The sequence below is a fragment of the Corythoichthys intestinalis genome, unplaced genomic scaffold, assembly GCF_030265065.1.
Source record: "Corythoichthys intestinalis isolate RoL2023-P3 unplaced genomic scaffold, ASM3026506v1 HiC_scaffold_24, whole genome shotgun sequence".
NCBI lineage: Eukaryota > Metazoa > Chordata > Actinopteri > Syngnathiformes > Syngnathidae > Corythoichthys > Corythoichthys intestinalis.
The window spans coordinates 316,792-336,489 of record NW_026651593.1 but is presented as its reverse complement, the minus strand read 5'-3'; the positions used below and the strand labels follow the sequence as shown (position 1 = coordinate 336,489).

Here is a 19,698-nt window from a genome sequence, read left to right as displayed (position 1 = left end):
CTAGAACGAAATTTTCAAATGTAACTACTAGAATGTGATACAATACACTATTGGGTGAAGTTTGGTTGACTTCTGCGCAGCGGTTTGGGAGTTAAAATCAAAATTACATTTCTCGGCCATATCGCATAGATCTCACTGTGAAAAGGCTTAAATGGCTTTTTTGACCTAAGTTTAATAATTGCGCTCAAACCAAATGTCCTAGAACGAAATTTTCAAATGTAACTACTAGAATGTGATACAATACACTATTGGGTGAAGTTTGGTTGACCTCCTTATTTTGTTTTATCCCACGATCGGACAGATCGTGGATTAAAACTACTCTCCTCTCCTCTTTAGCTCTATCTTGCTAGCCTAGCTTATCCGAGCTATGGCTAGCCCTCTGCCTTCGTCCTCCCGTCTTTTCTGCTCACTGTGCTGTATGTATAGCGAGCACCCTGGCTCCTTCGTCGAGGACAGTAGTAGCTGTAGGAAGTGTAGCTTAGTCTCAGAGTTGGAGACCAGGGTTTCTGAGCTAGAAGCACGGCTCTGCACTCTAGAGACGAAAGCTAGTCCTAGCTATAGCCAGGTAGTGGCAGGTCGTGCTTGCAGTAGTAGGATTGCTAGCGCAGTTAGCCCCCCAGCGAGCCCCGTGCAGCCGGGGGAAATTAAGGAGGGATTTGTGACTGTACGGGGGAAGCGCAGTGGTAAACGCACAACCTTAGTGCACCAGCAGCTTCACGTCAGCAATAGGTTTGCCCCCCTCAGCGACACACCGGCTGAACCAGACACTCTCGTAATTGGAAGCTCCATAGTTAGAGACGTGAAGCACCCGGCGGTGTCTGTCAGGTGTTACCCAGGGGCCAGAGTCGGTGACATCGAAGGAAACCTCAGACTCTTAAAGCAGAGTAGGAAGAGGTTCCGCCGTATCGTGATTCACGCAGGCGGTAACGACGCCCGGCGGAGACAGTCTGAGGTGCTTAAATTAAACGTAGCCTCGGTGTGTGAACTTGCTAAGTCGATGGCGGACACCGTAGTTTTCTCTGGTCCTCTGCCTAATTTGGTCAATGATGAGATGTACTCTAGATTCTCATCATTTAACCGCTGGTTGTCTAGATGGTGCCCAGAAAACGATATAGTCTTTGTTGATAACTGGCACGCGTTTTGGGGCAAGCCCGGGCTCATGCGCCGAGACGGCATTCATCCGACTTGGGACGGTGCTGCTCTCTTAACTCGAAATTTGGCCGCCAAACTAAGTCTCCCAAAGTGACACTTGAGAGTGGGGGCCCGGGCGCAGTGTTGTAGTGTAAAACATAACACTGTTAGTAGTGACCACTCGCCTCTTTCCGAGCTGTCACAAATCCAAAATTCAGGACAGAAGATAGAGACTGTGTCCGTGCCTCGTATAGTGAACAGGGGAAAACCGAGTACTATAGGAACGAGACCAAAGAATTTAATACATATAGCCCCTGATAGCAGTGAAAATAAATTAGCTCTTAATAAATATATAAGATGCGGATTATTAAACATCAGGTCAATCTCGCCCAAATCTCTGTTAGTTAATGACTTAATTGGGGATTACAATATTCATATTTTGGCCCTGACTGAAACTTGGCTTCAGCAGGATGACTTTGTTAGACTTAATGAATCCACACCCCCAAGTCACGTGAATTTTCACACAGCTAGAAGCACGGGCCGTGGAGGGGGGGTGGCAGTAATATCACACTCTTGTTTAGGTATGAGCCCAAAAAGTAAAGCTAATTACATTTATAACTCCTTTGAAAGTCTAGCACTATCAATTATAGACGCTAACTGGAAGAACCAAAAACCAGTTCTGTTCATAGTGGTTTACCGTCCCCCTGGTCCCTACTCACAGTTTTTGTTAGATTTCTCTGACTTTTTATCTAGTATTTTGCTAAGCTGGGATAGAATTATAATTGTAGGGGATTTTAATATACATGTTGACGATGAAGGTGACTCCCTTGGTAAGGCCTTTAATGACCTACTAGATGGGACTGGCTTCATTCAAAATGTAAATAAACCAACTCATAGTCACAAGCACACCCTGGACTTGATTTTAACCTACGGTACTGAGATTAGTGATCTTAGTGTCCATCCCCACAACCCTGTACTGTCTGATCATTTTCTAATTACCTTTCGGTTTGTGCTTCAAGATAATCCACCACCAGTGATTAGAACTCAGATGAAAAGGACATTAGGTGATCACTCTGTTTCAGAGTATAAACAGATAATTCAGCCTATATTTGCCTCCATGTCATCTAATTATGAAGGAGTGATGTCCGGCCTTGCTGTTAATGACGAGTTTGTTGATCGTGTTCTGTTTACGTTTCGTACCACCCTAGATGTCGTCGCTCCCTCCAAATTAAAGTTTGTCAAGCCGAGACGAGCATCTCCCTGGTATAATGCTGAAACACGCTCTCTTAAACAATCGACACGTAAATTAGAAAGACTTTGGCGCCGTTCCAACACAGAGCACACCCTCTCTGCTTGGAAACACAGCTTAGTGACATATAAGCAGGCCTTGCGCACGGCTAAAACCAGATATTACTCATCCTTAATAGAGGAAAACAAAAATAATCCTAGGTTTCTGTTCAGCACTGTAGCAAGGCTGACAAACAGTCACACCTCAATAGAACCTTATATCCCAACCACCCTTAGCTGTGATGACTTCCTAAAATTTTTTAACAATAAAATCGCAACTATTAGAAATAAAATAAATGAATCACTTCCAATTATTAGGTCTGATAAAGTGCAGACAAAGAATTCGGAATCTCCTATAAACCCCTCTAAAATATTAAATAACTTTACCACTGTAGACCAAATTGATGTAACTTCAATTATAATGTCCTCCAAACCATCAACGTGCCTCCTTGACCCAATCCCAACCAAACTTTTTAAAGAGACCCTGCCTCTAACTATTGACACTATCTTAAATATAATAAATACCTCATTAGTTACTGGCTACGTGCCGCAGTCCTTTAAATATGCAGTTATTAAACCGCTCTTGAAAAAACCTACTCTTGATCCTGATATTCTGGCCAATTATAGACCTATTTCTAACTTACCATTTCTCTCCAAAGTCCTTGAAAGAGTGGTAATTAAACAGCTCTGTCAGCACCTACAGGACAATAGTTTGTTTGAACAGTTCCAGTCTGGCTTTCGAGCTCATCATAGCACTGAAACCGCATTAGTTAAAGTAACTAATGACTTGTTACTTGCCGCTGACGTTGGATTAGTCTCGATCCTGGTTCTGCTGGACCTGAGCGCAGCCTTTGACACAATCGACCATAATATCTTATTGCAGAGATTAGAATGTGACATAGGCATTAGAGGAGCAGCCCTCTGCTGGTTTAAATCATATTTATCTAATAGGTACCAGTTTGTCAATGTAAACCAGCAATCATCATCGTACTCTAGAGTTAGTTATGGTGTGCCGCAAGGATCTGTCCTCGGGCCCATCTTGTTTACGCTGTATATGCTTCCTCTAGGTAACATCATCAGAAAACATAGCATTAACTTTCATTGTTACGCTGACGACACACAACTGTATTTATCAATTAAACCTGAGCAGGTCAGGCAAGTAGAAAAACTAAGCGCCTGCGTCCGAGATATAAATACCTGGATGAGCACTAACTATCTTCTACTTAACCCTGAAAAGACAGAAGTCCTTATAATAGGCTCGAAAAGTGTTAGAGACTCTTTATCTGCCCAGATAGTCACTCTGGACAATGTAAGTGTAGCCTCCAGCGCCACAGTTAAAAACCTAGGAATTTTATTTGACCCTGACTTATCGTTTAAAGCACACATTAAACAAACCTGTAGAACGGCTTTCTTTCACCTGCGCAACATCGCCAAAATTAGAAATATTTTATCTAAAAGCGATGCAGAAAAATTAATTCACGCGTTCGTTACATCGAGATTGGATTACTGTAACTCCCTACTTGCAGCTTGTCCTAAAAGCTCTCTAAAAGGTCTTCAGCTAGTCCAAAACGCAGCAGCAAGACTTTTAACAGGAACCAATAGAAGAGAGCACATCACCCCTGTGCTCCAGGCACTTCACTGGCTTCCAGTCGAGTTTAGAATTAAATTTAAAATACTCCTTCTTACATTTAAGACCATTAATGGGTTGGGGCCATCTTATCTCACCGATGCTCTGGTTCCATACCGCCCCAACAGAACACTCCGATCTCAGAATGCAGGTCTACTGGTAGTTCCCAGGGTTCATAAAAGTACTGTCGGAGCTAGAGCCTTTAGCCACCAAGCCCCTGTTTTATGGAATCAGCTTCCAGCTAGTATTAAAGAAGCCGAGACAGTTTGCACATTTAAGATTAGATTAAAAACGTTCCTATTCGACAAAGCTTATAGTTAGGCTAGTTGAAGTCGGAATAGACTCACAGTTTAAGTTGCACTAGAAGCTATAATGCTGGGGGGCAGTACAGCCGCTGAGTTCTATCTCCTTTTCTTACTCTACCTACCACTTGTCTTACTTTATTTCTATTTTCCAATGTTAATATCTAGTTGTCTAGTCTCTTCATCACTAGTCACCCGGTGTCCCCTTTCCCCCCTCCCCTCTGGGGAGGGGCTATTTTTCAGCTGCAGCCTCCTGACTGTCCGGACCCCTGGCTGGATAGACGTCCTCGCTGCTACCCCCGTCTCATCTGACTAGAGGGACCTCTTCTTGCTCCTTTACTCCACTGTATTTTTACGGACTATAACTTCGCTTGCTAATTTCCATTAGCCGTTCTGGGGTTCCTGTCTATCCGTCCTGGGAGTGGATCTCTCCTGACTGTGGTACTCCCCAAGGTTTCTCATTTTTCTCCCAATTGACTCTGGAGTTTTTGGAGTTTTTCCTTGCCGGCATGGAGGGTCTTAAGGATAGGGGATACCCAGGACTTGAACTGTATCTATTCATCTTTGTTGCTTCATTTCTAATTGTGTATCATATTGCCTCTGTAAAGTCCTTTGAGACCTCTGTTGTGATTGAGGGCTATACAAATAAAATTGAATTGAATTGAATTCTGCGCAGCGGTTTGGGAGTTAACATCAAAATTACATTTCTCGGCCATATCGCATAGATCTCACTGTGAAAAGGCTTAAATGGCTTTTTTGACCTAAGTTTGAGGATTGCGCTCAAATCAAATGTCCGAGAACCAAATTTCCACATGTAACTACTAGATTGTGATACAATACACTAATAGGTGAAGTTTGGTTGACTTCTGCGCAGCGGTTTGGGAGTTAACATCAAAATTACATTTCTCGGCCATATCGCATAGATCTCACTGTGAAAAGGCTTAAATGGCTTTTTTGACCTAAGTTTGAGGATTGCGCTCAAATCAAATGTCCAATAACCAAATTTCCACATGTAACTACTAGATTGTGATACAATACACTAATGGGTGAAGTTTGGTTGACTTCTGTGCAGCGGTTTGGGAGTTAACATCAAAATTACATTTCTCGGCCATATCGCATAGATCTCACTGTGAAAAGGCTTAAATGACTTTTTTAACTAAGTTTGATGATTGCGTTCAAACAAAATGTCCTAGAACAAAATTTTCAAATGTAACTACTAGATTGTGATACAATACACTATTGGGTGAAGTTTGGTTGACTTCTGCGCAGCGGTTTGGGAGTTAACATCAAAATTACATTTCTCGGCCATATCGCATAGATCTCACTGTGAAAAGGCTTAAATGGCTTTTTTGACCTAAGTTTGAGGATTGCGCTCAAATCAAATGTCCTAGAACCAAATTTCCACATGTAACTACTAGATTGTGATACAATACACTAATGGGTGAAGTTTGGTTGACTTCTGCGCAGCGGTTTGGGAGTTAACATCAAAATTACATTTCTCGGCCATATCGCATAGATCTCACTGTGAAAAGGCTTAAATGACTTTTTTAATTAAGTTTGATGATTGCGCTCAAACAAAATTTCCTAGAACAACATTTTCAAATGTAACTACTAGATTGTGATACAATACACTATTGGGTGAAGTTTGGTTGACTTCTGCGCAGCGGTTTGGGAGTTAACATCAAAATTACATTTCTCGGCCATATCGCATAGATCTCACTGTGAAAAGGCTTAAATGACTTTTTTAATTAAGTTTGATGATTGCGTTCAAACAAAATGTCCTAGAACAAAATTTTCAAATGTAACTACTAGATTGTGATACAATACACTATTGGGTGAAGTTTGGTTGACTTCTGCGCAGCGGTTTGGGAGTTAACATCAAAATTACATTTCTCGGCCATATCGCATAGATCTCACTGTGAAAAGGCTTAAATGACTTTTTTAATTAAGTTTAATGATTGCGCTCAAACCAAATGTCCTAGAACGAAATTTTCAAATGTAACTACTAGAATGTGATACAATACACTATTGGGTGAAGTTTAGTTGACTTCTGCGCAGCGGTTTGGGAGTTAACATCAAAATTACATTTCTCGGCCATATCACATAGATCTCACTGTGAAAAGGCTTAAATGGCTTTTTTGACCTAGGTTTGAGGATTGCGCTCAAATCAAATGTCCTAGAACCAAATTTCCACATGTAACTACTAGATTGTGATACAATACACTAATGGGTGAAGTTTGGTTTACTTCTGCGCAGCGGTTTGGGAGTTAACATCAAAATTACATTTCTCGGCCATATCGCATAGATCTCACTGTGAAAAGGCTTAAATGGCTTTTTTGACCTAAGTTTGAGGATTGCGCTCAAATCAAATGTCCAATAACCAAATTTCCACATGTAACTACTAGATTGTGATACAATACACTAATGGGTGAAGTTTGGTTGACTTCTGCGCAGCGGTTTGGGAGTTAACATCAAAATTACATTTCTCGGCCATATCGCATAGATCTCACTGTGAAAAGGCTTAAATGACTTTTTTAATTAAGTTTGATGATTGCGTTCAAACAAAATGTCCTAGAACAAAATTTTCAAATGTAACTACTAGATTGTGATACAATACACTATTGGGTGAAGTTTGGTTGACTTCTGCGCAGCGGTTTGGGAGTTAACATCAAAATTACATTTCTCGGCCATATCGCATAGATCTCACTGTGAAAAGGCTTAAATGGCTTTTTTGACCTAAGTTTAATAATTGCGCTCAAACCAAATGTCCTAGAACGAAATTTTCAAATGTAACTACTAGAATGTGATACAATACACTATTGGGTGAAGTTTGGTTGACTTCTGCGCAGCGGTTTGGGAGTTAACATCAAAATTACATTTCTCGGCCATATCGCATAGATCTCACTGTGAAAAGGCTTAAATGGCTTTTTTGACCTAAGTTTGAGGATTGCGCTCAAATCAAATGTCCTAGAACCAAATTTCCACATGTAACTACTAGATTGTGATACAATACACTAATAGGTGAAGTTTGGTTGACTTCTGCGCAGCGGTTTGGGAGTTAACATCAAAATTACATTTCTCGGCCATATCGCATAGATCTCACTGTGAAAAGGCTTAAATGGCTTTTTTGACCTAAGTTTGAGGATTGCGCTCAAATCAAATGTCCAATAACCAAATTTCCACATGTAACTACTAGATTGTGATACAATACACTAATGGTTGAAGTTTGGTTGACTTCTGCGCAGCGGTTTGGGAGTGAACATCAAAATTACATTTCTCGGCCATATCGCATAGATCTCACTGTGAAAAGGCTTAAATGACTTTTTTTAATTACGTTTGAAGATTGCGCTCAAATCAAATGTCCTAGAACTAAATTTCCAAATGTAACTACTAGATTGTGATAAAATACACTATTGGGTGAAGTTTGGTTGACTTCTGCGCAGCGGTTTGGGAGTTAACATCAAAATTACATTTCTCGGCCATATCGCATAGATCTCACTGTGAAAAGGCTTAAATGGCTTTTTTGACCTAAGTTTGAGGATTGCGCTCAAATCAAATGTCCTATAACCAAATTTCCACATGTAACTACTAGATTGTGATACAATACACTAATGGGTGAAGTTTGGTTGACTTCTGCGCAGCGGTTTGGGAGTTAACATCAAAATTACATTTCTCGGCCATATCGCATAGATCTCACTGTGAAAAGGCTTAAATGACTTTTTTAATTAAGTTTGATGATTGCGTTCAAACAAAATGTCCTAGAACAAAATTTTCAAATGTAACTACTAGATTGTGATACAATACACTATTGGGTGAAGTTTGGTTGACTTCTGCGCAGCGGTTTGGGAGTTAACATCAAAATTACATTTCTCGGCCATATCGCATAGATCTCACTGTGAAAAGGCTTAAATGGCTTTTTTGACCTAAGTTTGAGGATTGCGCTCAAATCAAATGTCCTAGAACCAAATTTCCACATGTAACTACTAGATTGTGATACAATACACTAATGGGTGAAGTTTGGTTTACTTCTGCGCAGCGGTTTGGGAGTTAACATCAAAATTACATTTCTCGGCCATATCGCATAGATCTCACTGTGAAAAGGCTTAAATGGCTTTTTTGACCTAAGTTTAATGATTGCGCTCAAACCAAATGTCCTAGAACGAAATTTTCAAATGTAACTACAAGAATGTGATACAATACACTATTGGGTGAAGTTTGGTTGACTTCTGCGCAGCGGTTTGGGAGTTAACATCAAAATTACATTTCTCGGCCATATCGCATAGATCTCACTGTGAAAAGGCTTAAATGACTTTTTTAATTAAGTTTAATGATTGCGCTCAAACAAAATGTCCTAGAACAAAATTTTCAAATGTAACTACTAGATTGTGATACAATACACTATTGGGTGAAGTTTGGTTGACTTCTGCGCAGCGGTTTGGGAGTTAACATCAAAATTACATTTCTCGGCCATATCGCATAGATCTCACTGTGAAAAGGCTTAAATGACTTTTTTAATTAAGTTTAATGATTGCGCTCAAACCAAATGTCCTAGAACGAAATTTTCACATGTAACTACTAGATTGTGATACAATACACTAATGGGTGAAGTTTGGTTGACTTCTGCGCAGCGGTTTGGGAGTTAACATCAAAATTACATTTCTCGGCCATATCGCATAGATCTCACTGTGAAAAGGCTTAAATGGCTTTTTTGACCTAGGTTTGAGGATTGCGCTCAAATCAAATGTCCTAGAACCAAATTTCCACATGTAACTACTAGATTGTGATACAATACACTAATGGGTGAAGTTTGGTTGACTTCTGCGCAGCGGTTTGGGAGTGAACATCAAAATTACATTTCTCGGCCATATCGCATAGATCTCACTGTGAAAAGGCTTAAATGACTTTTTTAATTAAGTTTGATGATTGCGTTCAAACAAAATGTCCTAGGACAAAATTTTCAAATGTAACTACTAGATTGTGATACAATACACTATTGGGTGAAGTTTGGTTGACTTCTGCGCAGCGGTTTGGGAGTTAACATCAAAATTACATTTCTCGGCCATATCGCATAGATCTCACTGTGAAAAGGCTTAAATGGCTTTTTTGACCTAGGTTTGAGGATTGCGCTCAAATCAAATGTCCTAGAACCAAATTTCCACCTGTAACTACTAGATTGTGATACAATACACTAATGGGTGAAGTTTGGTTTACTTCTGCGCAGCGGTTTGGGAGTTAACATCAAAATTACATTTCTCGGCCATATCGCATAGATCTCACTGTGAAAAGGCTTAAATGGCTTTTTTGACCTAAGTTTAATAATTGCGCTCAAACCAAATGTCCTAGAACGAAATTTTCAAATGTAACTACTAGAATGTGATACAATACACTATTGGGTGAAGTTTGGTTGACTTCTGCGCAGCGGTTTGGGAGTTAACATCAAAATTACATTTCTCGGCCATATCGCATAGATCTCACTGTGAAAAGGCTTAAATGGCTTTTTTGACCTAAGTTTAAGGATTGCGCTCAAATCAAATGTCCTAGAACCAAATTTTCACATGTAACTACTAGACTGTGATACAATACACTAATGGGTGAAGTTTGGTTGACTTCTGCGCAGCGGTTTGGGAGTTAACATCAAAATTACATTTCTCGGCCATATCGCATAGATCTCACTGTGAAAAGGCTTAAATGACTTTTTTAATTAAGTTTGATGATTGCGCTCAAACAAAATTTCCTAGAACAAAATTTTCAAATGTAACTACTAGATTGTGATACAATACACTATTGGGTGAAGTTTGGTTGACTTCTGCGCAGCGGTTTGGGAGTTAACATCAAAATTACATTTCTCGGCCATATCGCATAGATCTCACTGTGAAAAGGCTTAAATGGCTTTTTTTCACCTAAGTTTAATGATTGCGCTCAAACCAAATGTCCTAGAACGAAATTTTCAAATGTAACTACTAGAATGTGATACAATACACTATTGGGTGAAGTTTGGTTGACTTCTGCGCAGCGGTTTGGGAGTTAAAATCAAAATTACATTTCTCGGCCATATCGCATAGATCTCACTGTGAAAAGGCTTAAATGGCTTTTTTGACCTAAGTGTAATAATTGCGCTCAAACCAAATGTCCTAGAACAAAATTTTCAAATGTAACTACTAGAATGTGATACAATACACTATTGGGTGAAGTTTGGTTGACTTCTGCGCAGCGGTTTGGGAGTTAACATCAAAATTACATTTCTCGGCCATATCGCATAGATCTCACTGTGAAAAGGCTTAAATGGCTTTTTTGACCTAAGTTTGAGGATTGCGCTCAAATCAAATGTCCGAGAACCAAATTTCCACATGTAACTACTAGATTGTGATACAATACACTAATAGGTGAAGTTTGGTTGACTTCTGCGCAGCGGTTTGGGAGTTAACATCAAAATTACATTTCTCGGCCATATCGCATAGATCTCACTGTGAAAAGGCTTAAATGGCTTTTTTGACCTAAGTTTGAGGATTGCGCTCAAATCAAATGTCCTAGAACCAAATTTCCACATGTAATTACTAGATTATGATACAATACACTAATGGGTGAAGTTTGGTTGACTTCTGCGCAGCGGTTTGGGAGTTAACATCAAAATTACATTTCTCGGCCATATCGCATAGATCTCACTGTGAAAAGGCTTAAATGACTTTTTTAATTAAGTTTAATGATTGCGCTCATACAAAATGTCCTAGAACAAAAATTTCAAATGTAACTACTAGATTGTGATACAATACACTATTGGGTGAAGTTTAGTTGACTTCTGCGCAGCGGTTTGGGAGTTAACATCAAAATTACATTTCTCGGCCATATCGCATAGATCTCACTGTGAAAAGGCTTAAATGGCTTTTTTGACCTAAGTTTGAGGATTGCGCTCAAATCAAATGTCCTAGAACCAAATTTCCACATGTAACTACTAGATTGTGATACAATACACTAATGGTTGAAGTTTGGTTGACTTCTGCGCAGCGGTTTGGGAGTGAACATCAAAATTACATTTCTCGGCCATATCGCATAGATCTCACTGTGAAAAGGCTTAAATGACTTTTTTTAATTAAGTTTGAAGATTGCGCTCAAATCAAATGTCCTAGAACTAAATTTCCAAATGTAACTACTAGATTGTGATAAAATACACTATTGGGTGAAGTTTGGTTGACTTCTGCGCAGCGGTTTGGGAGTTAACATCAAAATTACATTTCTCGGCCATATCGCATAGATCTCACTGTGAAAAGGCTTAAATGGCTTTTTTGACCTAAGTTTGAGGATTGCGCTCAAATCAAATGTCCTATAACCAAATTTCCACATGTAACTACTAGATTGTGATACAATACACTAATGGGTGAAGTTTGGTTGACTTCTGCGCAGCGGTTTGGGAGTTAACATCAAAATTACATTTCTCGGCCATATCGCATAGATCTCACTGTGAAAAGGCTTAAATGACTTTTTTAATTAAGTTTGATGATTGCGTTCAAACAAAATGTCCTAGAACAAAATTTTCAAATGTAACTACTAGATTGTGATACAATACACTATTGGGTGAAGTTTGGTTGACTTCTGCGCAGCGGTTTGGGAGTTAACATCAAAATTACATTTCTCGGCCATATCGCATAGATCTCACTGTGAAAAGGCTTAAATGGCTTTTTTGACCTAAGTTTGAGGATTGCGCTCAAATCAAATGTCCTAGAACCAAATTTCCACATGTAACTACTAGATTGTGATACAATACACTAATGGGTGAAGTTTGGTTGACTTCTGCGCAGCGGTTTGGGAGTTAACATCAAAATTACATTTCTCGGCCATATCGCATAGATCTCACTGTGAAAAGGCTTAAATGGCTTTTTTGACCTAAGTTTGAGGATTGCGCTCAAATCAAATGTCCAATAACCAAATTTCCACATGTAACTACTAGATTGTGATACAATACACTAATGGTTGAAGTTTGGTTGACTTCTGCGCAGCGGTTTGGGAGTGAACATCAAAATTACATTTCTCGGCCATATCGCATAGATCTCACTGTGAAAAGGCTTAAATGACTTTTTTTAATTACGTTTGAAGATTGCGCTCAAATCAAATGTCCTAGAACTAAATTTCCAAATGTAACTACTAGATTGTGATAAAATACACTATTGGGTGAAGTTTGGTTGACTTCTGCGCAGCGGTTTGGGAGTTAACATCAAAATTACATTTCTCGGCCATATCGCATAGATCTCACTGTGAAAAGGCTTAAATGGCTTTTTTGACCTAAGTTTGAGGATTGCGCTCAAATCAAATGTCCTATAACCAAATTTCCACATGTAACTACTAGATTGTGATACAATACACTAATGGGTGAAGTTTGGTTGACTTCTGCGCAGCGGTTTGGGAGTTAACATCAAAATTACATTTCTCGGCCATATCGCATAGATCTCACTGTGAAAAGGCTTAAATGACTTTTTTAATTAAGTTTGATGATTGCGTTCAAACAAAATGTCCTAGAACAAAATTTTCAAATGTAACTACTAGATTGTGATACAATACACTATTGGGTGAAGTTTGGTTGACTTCTGCGCAGCGGTTTGGGAGTTAACATCAAAATTACATTTCTCGGCCATATCGCATAGATCTCACTGTGAAAAGGCTTAAATGGCTTTTTTGACCTAAGTTTGAGGATTGCGCTCAAATCAAATGTCCTAGAACCAAATTTCCACATGTAACTACTAGATTGTGATACAATACACTAATGGGTGAAGTTTGGTTTACTTCTGCGCAGCGGTTTGGGAGTTAACATCAAAATTACATTTCTCGGCCATATCGCATAGATCTCACTGTGAAAAGGCTTAAATGGCTTTTTTGACCTAAGTTTAATGATTGCGCTCAAACCAAATGTCCTAGAACGAAATTTTCAAATGTAACTACAAGAATGTGATACAATACACTATTGGGTGAAGTTTGGTTGACTTCTGCGCAGCGGTTTGGGAGTTAACATCAAAATTACATTTCTCGGCCATATCGCATAGATCTCACTGTGAAAAGGCTTAAATGACTTTTTTAATTAAGTTTAATGATTGCGCTCAAACAAAATGTCCTAGAACAAAATTTTCAAATGTAACTACTAGATTGTGATACAATACACTATTGGGTGAAGTTTGGTTGACTTCTGCGCAGCGGTTTGGGAGTTAACATCAAAATTACATTTCTCGGCCATATCGCATAGATCTCACTGTGAAAAGGCTTAAATGACTTTTTTAATTAAGTTTAATGATTGCGCTCAAACCAAATGTCCTAGAACGAAATTTTCACATGTAACTACTAGATTGTGATACAATACACTAATGGGTGAAGTTTGGTTGACTTCTGCGCAGCGGTTTGGGAGTTAACATCAAAATTACATTTCTCGGCCATATCGCATAGATCTCACTGTGAAAAGGCTTAAATGGCTTTTTTGACCTAGGTTTGAGGATTGCGCTCAAATCAAATGTCCTAGAACCAAATTTCCACATGTAACTACTAGATTGTGATACAATACACTAATGGGTGAAGTTTGGTTGACTTCTGCGCAGCGGTTTGGGAGTGAACATCAAAATTACATTTCTCGGCCATATCGCATAGATCTCACTGTGAAAAGGCTTAAATGACTTTTTTAATTAAGTTTGATGATTGCGTTCAAACAAAATGTCCTAGGACAAAATTTTCAAATGTAACTACTAGATTGTGATACAATACACTATTGGGTGAAGTTTGGTTGACTTCTGCGCAGCGGTTTGGGAGTTAACATCAAAATTACATTTCTCGGCCATATCGCATAGATCTCACTGTGAAAAGGCTTAAATGGCTTTTTTGACCTAGGTTTGAGGATTGCGCTCAAATCAAATGTCCTAGAACCAAATTTCCACCTGTAACTACTAGATTGTGATACAATACACTAATGGGTGAAGTTTGGTTTACTTCTGCGCAGCGGTTTGGGAGTTAACATCAAAATTACATTTCTCGGCCATATCGCATAGATCTCACTGTGAAAAGGCTTAAATGGCTTTTTTGACCTAAGTTTAATAATTGCGCTCAAACCAAATGTCCTAGAACGAAATTTTCAAATGTAACTACTAGAATGTGATACAATACACTATTGGGTGAAGTTTGGTTGACTTCTGCGCAGCGGTTTGGGAGTTAACATCAAAATTACATTTCTCGGCCATATCGCATAGATCTCACTGTGAAAAGGCTTAAATGGCTTTTTTGACCTAAGTTTAAGGATTGCGCTCAAATCAAATGTCCTAGAACCAAATTTTCACATGTAACTACTAGATTGTGATACAATACACTAATGGGTGAAGTTTGGTTGACTTCTGCGCAGCGGTTTGGGAGTTAACATCAAAATTACATTTCTCGGCCATATCGCATAGATCTCACTGTGAAAAGGCTTAAATGACTTTTTTAATTAAGTTTGATGATTGCGCTCAAACAAAATTTCCTAGAACAAAATTTTCAAATGTAACTACTAGATTGTGATACAATACACTATTGGGTGAAGTTTGGTTGACTTCTGCGCAGCGGTTTGGGAGTTAACATCAAAATTACATTTCTCGGCCATATCGCATAGATCTCACTGTGAAAAGGCTTAAATGGCTTTTTTTCACCTAAGTTTATTGATTGCGCTCAAACCAAATGTCCTAGAACGAAATTTTCAAATGTAACTACTAGAATGTGATACAATACACTATTGGGTGAAGTTTGGTTGACTTCTGCGCAGCGGTTTGGGAGTTAAAATCAAAATTACATTTCTCGGCCATATCGCATAGATCTCACTGTGAAAAGGCTTAAATGGCTTTTTTGACCTAAGTGTAATAATTGCGCTCAAACCAAATGTCCGAGAACAAAATTTTCAAATGTAACTACTAGAATGTGATACAATACACTATTGGGTGAAGTTTGGTTGACTTCTGCGCAGCGGTTTGGGAGTTAACATCAAAATTACATTTCTCGGCCATATCGCATAGATCTCACTGTGAAAAGGCTTAAATGGCTTTTTTGACCTAAGTTTGAGGATTGCGCTCAAATCAAATGTCCGAGAACCAAATTTCCACATGTAACTACTAGATTGTGATACAATACACTAATAGGTGAAGTTTGGTTGACTTCTGCGCAGCGGTTTGGGAGTTAACATCAAAATTACATTTCTCGGCCATATCGCATAGATCTCACTGTGAAAAGGCTTAAATGGCTTTTTTGACCTAAGTTTGAGGATTGCGCTCAAATCAAATGTCCTAGAACCAAATTTCCACATGTAATTACTAGATTATGATACAATACACTAATGGGTGAAGTTTGGTTGACTTCTGCGCAGCGGTTTGGGAGTTAACATCAAAATTACATTTCTCGGCCATATCGCATAGATCTCACTGTGAAAAGGCTTAAATGACTTTTTTAATTAAGTTTAATGATTGCGCTCAAACCAAATGTCCTAGAACAAAAATTTCAAATGTAACTACTAGATTGTGATACAATACACTATTGGGTGAAGTTTAGTTGACTTCTGCGCAGCGGTTTGGGAGTTAACATCAAAATTACATTTCTCGGCCATATCGCATAGATCTCACTGTGAAAAGGCTTAAATGGCTTTTTTGACCTAAGTTTGAGGATTGCGCTCAAATCAAATGTCCTAGAACCAAATTTCCACATGTAACTACTAGATTGTGATACAATACACTAATGGTTGAAGTTTGGTTGACTTCTGCGCAGCGGTTTGGGAGTGAACATCAAAATTACATTTCTCGGCCATATCGCATAGATCTCACTGTGAAAAGGCTTAAATGACTTTTTTTAATTAAGTTTGAAGATTGCGCTCAAATCAAATGTCCTAGAACTAAATTTCCAAATGTAACTACTAGATTGTGATAAAATACACTATTGGGTGAAGTTTGGTTGACTTCTGCGCAGCGGTTTGGGAGTTAACATCAAAATTACATTTCTCGGCCATATCGCATAGATCTCACTGTGAAAAGGCTTAAATGGCTTTTTTGACCTAAGTTTGAGGATTGCGCTCAAATCAAATGTCCTATAACCAAATTTCCACATGTAACTACTAGATTGTGATACAATACACTAATGGGTGAAGTTTGGTTGACTTCTGCGCAGCGGTTTGGGAGTTAACATCAAAATTACATTTCTCGGCCATATCGCATAGATCTCACTGTGAAAAGGCTTAAATGACTTTTTTAATTAAGTTTGATGATTGCGTTCAAACAAAATGTCCTAGAACAAAATTTTCAAATGTAACTACTAGATTGTGATACAATACACTATTGGGTGAAGTTTGGTTGACTTCTGCGCAGCGGTTTGGGAGTTAACATCAAAATTACATTTCTCGGCCATATCGCATAGATCTCACTGTGAAAAGGCTTAAATGGCTTTTTTGACCTAAGTTTGAGGATTGCGCTCAAATCAAATGTCCTAGAACCAAATTTCCACATGTAACTACTAGATTGTGATACAATACACTAATGGGTGAAGTTTGGTTGACTTCTGCGCAGCGGTTTGGGAGTTAACATCAAAATTACATTTCTCGGCCATATCGCATAGATCTCACTGTGAAAAGGCTTAAATGGCTTTTTTGACCTAAGTTTAATGATTGCGCTCAAACCAAATGTCCTAGAACGAAATTTTCAAATGTAACTACAAGAATGTGATACAATACACTATTGGGTGAAGTTTGGTTGACTTCTGCGCAGCGGTTTGGGAGTTAACATCAAAATTACATTTCTCGGCCATATCGCATAGATCTCACTGTGAAAAGGCTTAAATGACTTTTTTAATTAAGTTTAATGATTGCGCTCAAACAAAATGTCCTAGAACAAAATTTTCAAATGTAACTACTAGATTGTGATACAATACACTATTGGGTGAAGTTTGGTTGACTTCTGCGCAGCGGTTTGGGAGTTAACATCAAAATTACATTTCTCGGCCATATCGCATAGATCTCACTGTGAAAAGGCTTAAATGACTTTTTTAATTAAGTTTAATGATTGCGCTCAAACCAAATGTCCTAGAACGAAATTTTCAAATGTAACTACTAGAATGTGATACAATACACTATTGGGTGAAGTTTAGTTGACTTCTGCGCAGCGGTTTGGGAGTTAACATCAAAATTACATTTCTCGGCCATATCGCATAGATCTCACTGTGAAAAGGCTTAAATGACTTTTTTAATTAAGTTTGATGATTGCGCTCAAACAAAATTTCCTAGAACCAAATTTCCACATGTAACTACTAGATTGTGATACAATACACTAATGGGTGAAGTTTGGTTTACTTCTGCGCAGCGGTTTGGGAGTTAACATCAAAATTACATTTCTCGGCCATATCGCATAGATCTCACTGTGAAAAGGCTTAAATGGCTTTTTTGACCTAAGTTTAATAATTGCGCTCAAACCAAATGTCCTAGAACGAAATTTTCAAATGTAACTACTAGAATGTGATACAATACACTATTGGGTGAAGTTTGGTTGACTTCTGCGCAGCGGTTTGGGAGTTAACATCAAAATTACATTTCTCGGCCATATCACATAGATCTCACTGTGAAAAGGCTTAAATGGCTTTTTTGACCTAAGTTTGAGGATTGCGCTCAAATCAAATGTCCTAGAACCAAATTTCCACATGTAACTACTAGATTGTGATACAATACACTAATGGGTGAAGTTTGGTTGACTTCTGCGCAGCGGTTTGGGAGTTAACATCAAAATTACATTTCTCGGCCATATCGCATAGATCTCACTGTGAAAAGGCTTAAATGACTTTTTTAATTAAGTTTGATGATTGCGCTCAAACAAAATTTCCTAGAACAAAATTTTCAAATGTAACTACTAGATTGTGATACAATACACTATTGGGTGAAGTTTGGTTGACTTCTGCGCAGCGGTTTGGGAGTTAACATCAAAATTACATTTCTCGGCCATATCGCATAGATCTCACTGTGAAAAGGCTTAAATGACTTTTTTAATTAAGTTTGATGATTGCGTTCAAACAAAATGTCCTAGAACAAAATTTTCAAATGTAACTACTAGATTGTGATACAATACACTATTGGGTGAAGTTTGGTTGACTTCTGCGCAGCGGTTTGGGAGTTAACATCAAAATTACATTTCTCGGCCATATCGCATAGATCTCACTGTGAAAAGGCTTAAATGACTTTTTTAATTAAGTTTAATGATTGCGCTCAAACCAAATGTCCTAGAACGAAATTTTCAAATGTAACTACTAGAATGTGATACAATACACTATTGGGTGAAGTTTAGTTGACTTCTGCGCAGCGGTTTGGGAGTTAACATCAAAATTACATTTCTCGGCCATATCGCATAGATCTCACTGTTAAAAGGCTTAAATGGCTTTTTTGACCTAGGTTTGAGGATTGCGCTCAAATCAAATGTCCTAGAACCAAATTTCCACATGTAACTACTAGAATGTGATACAATACACTATTGGGTGAAGTTTGGTTGACTTCTGCGCAGCGGTTTGGGAGTTAAAATCAAAATTACATTTCTCGGCCATATCGCATAGATCTCACTGTGAAAAGGCTTAAATGGCTTTTTTGACCTAAGTTTAATAATTGCGCTCAAACCAAATGTCCTAGAACGAAATTTTCAAATGTAACTACTAGAATGTGATACAATACACTATTGGGTGAAGTTTGGTTGACTTCTGCGCAGCGGTTTGGGAGTTAACATCAAAATTACATTTCTCGGCCATATCGCATAGATCTCACTGTGAAAAGGCTTAAATGGCTTTTTTGACCTAAGTTTGAGGATTGCGCTCAAATCAAATGTCCGAGAACCAAATTTCCACATGTAACTACTAGATTGTGATACAATACACTAATAGGTGAAGTTTGGTTGACTTCTGCGCAGCGGTTTGGGAGTTAACATCAAAATTACATTTCTCGGCCATATCGCATAGATCTCACTGTGAAAAGGCTTAAATGGCTTTTTTGACCTAAGTTTGAGGATTGCGCTCAAATCAAATGTCCAATAACCAAATTTCCACATGTAACTACTAGATTGTGATACAATACACTAATGGGTGAAGTTTGGTTGACTTCTGTGCAGCGGTTTGGGAGTTAACATCAAAATTACATTTCTCGGCCATATCGCATAGATCTCACTGTGAAAAGGCTTAAATGACTTTTTTAACTAAGTTTGATGATTGCGTTCAAACAAAATGTCCTAGAACAAAATTTTCAAATGTAACTACTAGATTGTGATACAATACACTATTGGGTGAAGTTTGGTTGACTTCTGCGCAGCGGTTTGGGAGTTAACATCAAAATTACATTTCTCGGCCATATCGCAT

General features: G+C 38.5%; 1 protein-coding gene across 1 annotated transcript; it reads left to right on the top strand.

Annotated features, from left to right (window-relative positions):
* The first annotated feature begins 367 nt into the window (after positions 1-367).
* LOC130911296 (uncharacterized) lies at positions 368-2,889 on the top strand. The gene has a single exon (XM_057829165.1). The coding sequence runs from the start codon at positions 368-370 to the stop codon at positions 1,244-1,246; it is 879 nt and encodes a 292-aa protein (XP_057685148.1). The 3' UTR covers positions 1,247-2,889.
* The last annotated feature ends 16,809 nt before the right edge of the window (positions 2,890-19,698 follow it).

Coding starts and splice junctions, on each gene's coding strand:
- LOC130911296 (XM_057829165.1), top strand. CDS start 368: ATGGCTAGCCCTCTGCCTTCGTCCTCCCGTCTTTTCTGCTCACTGTGC.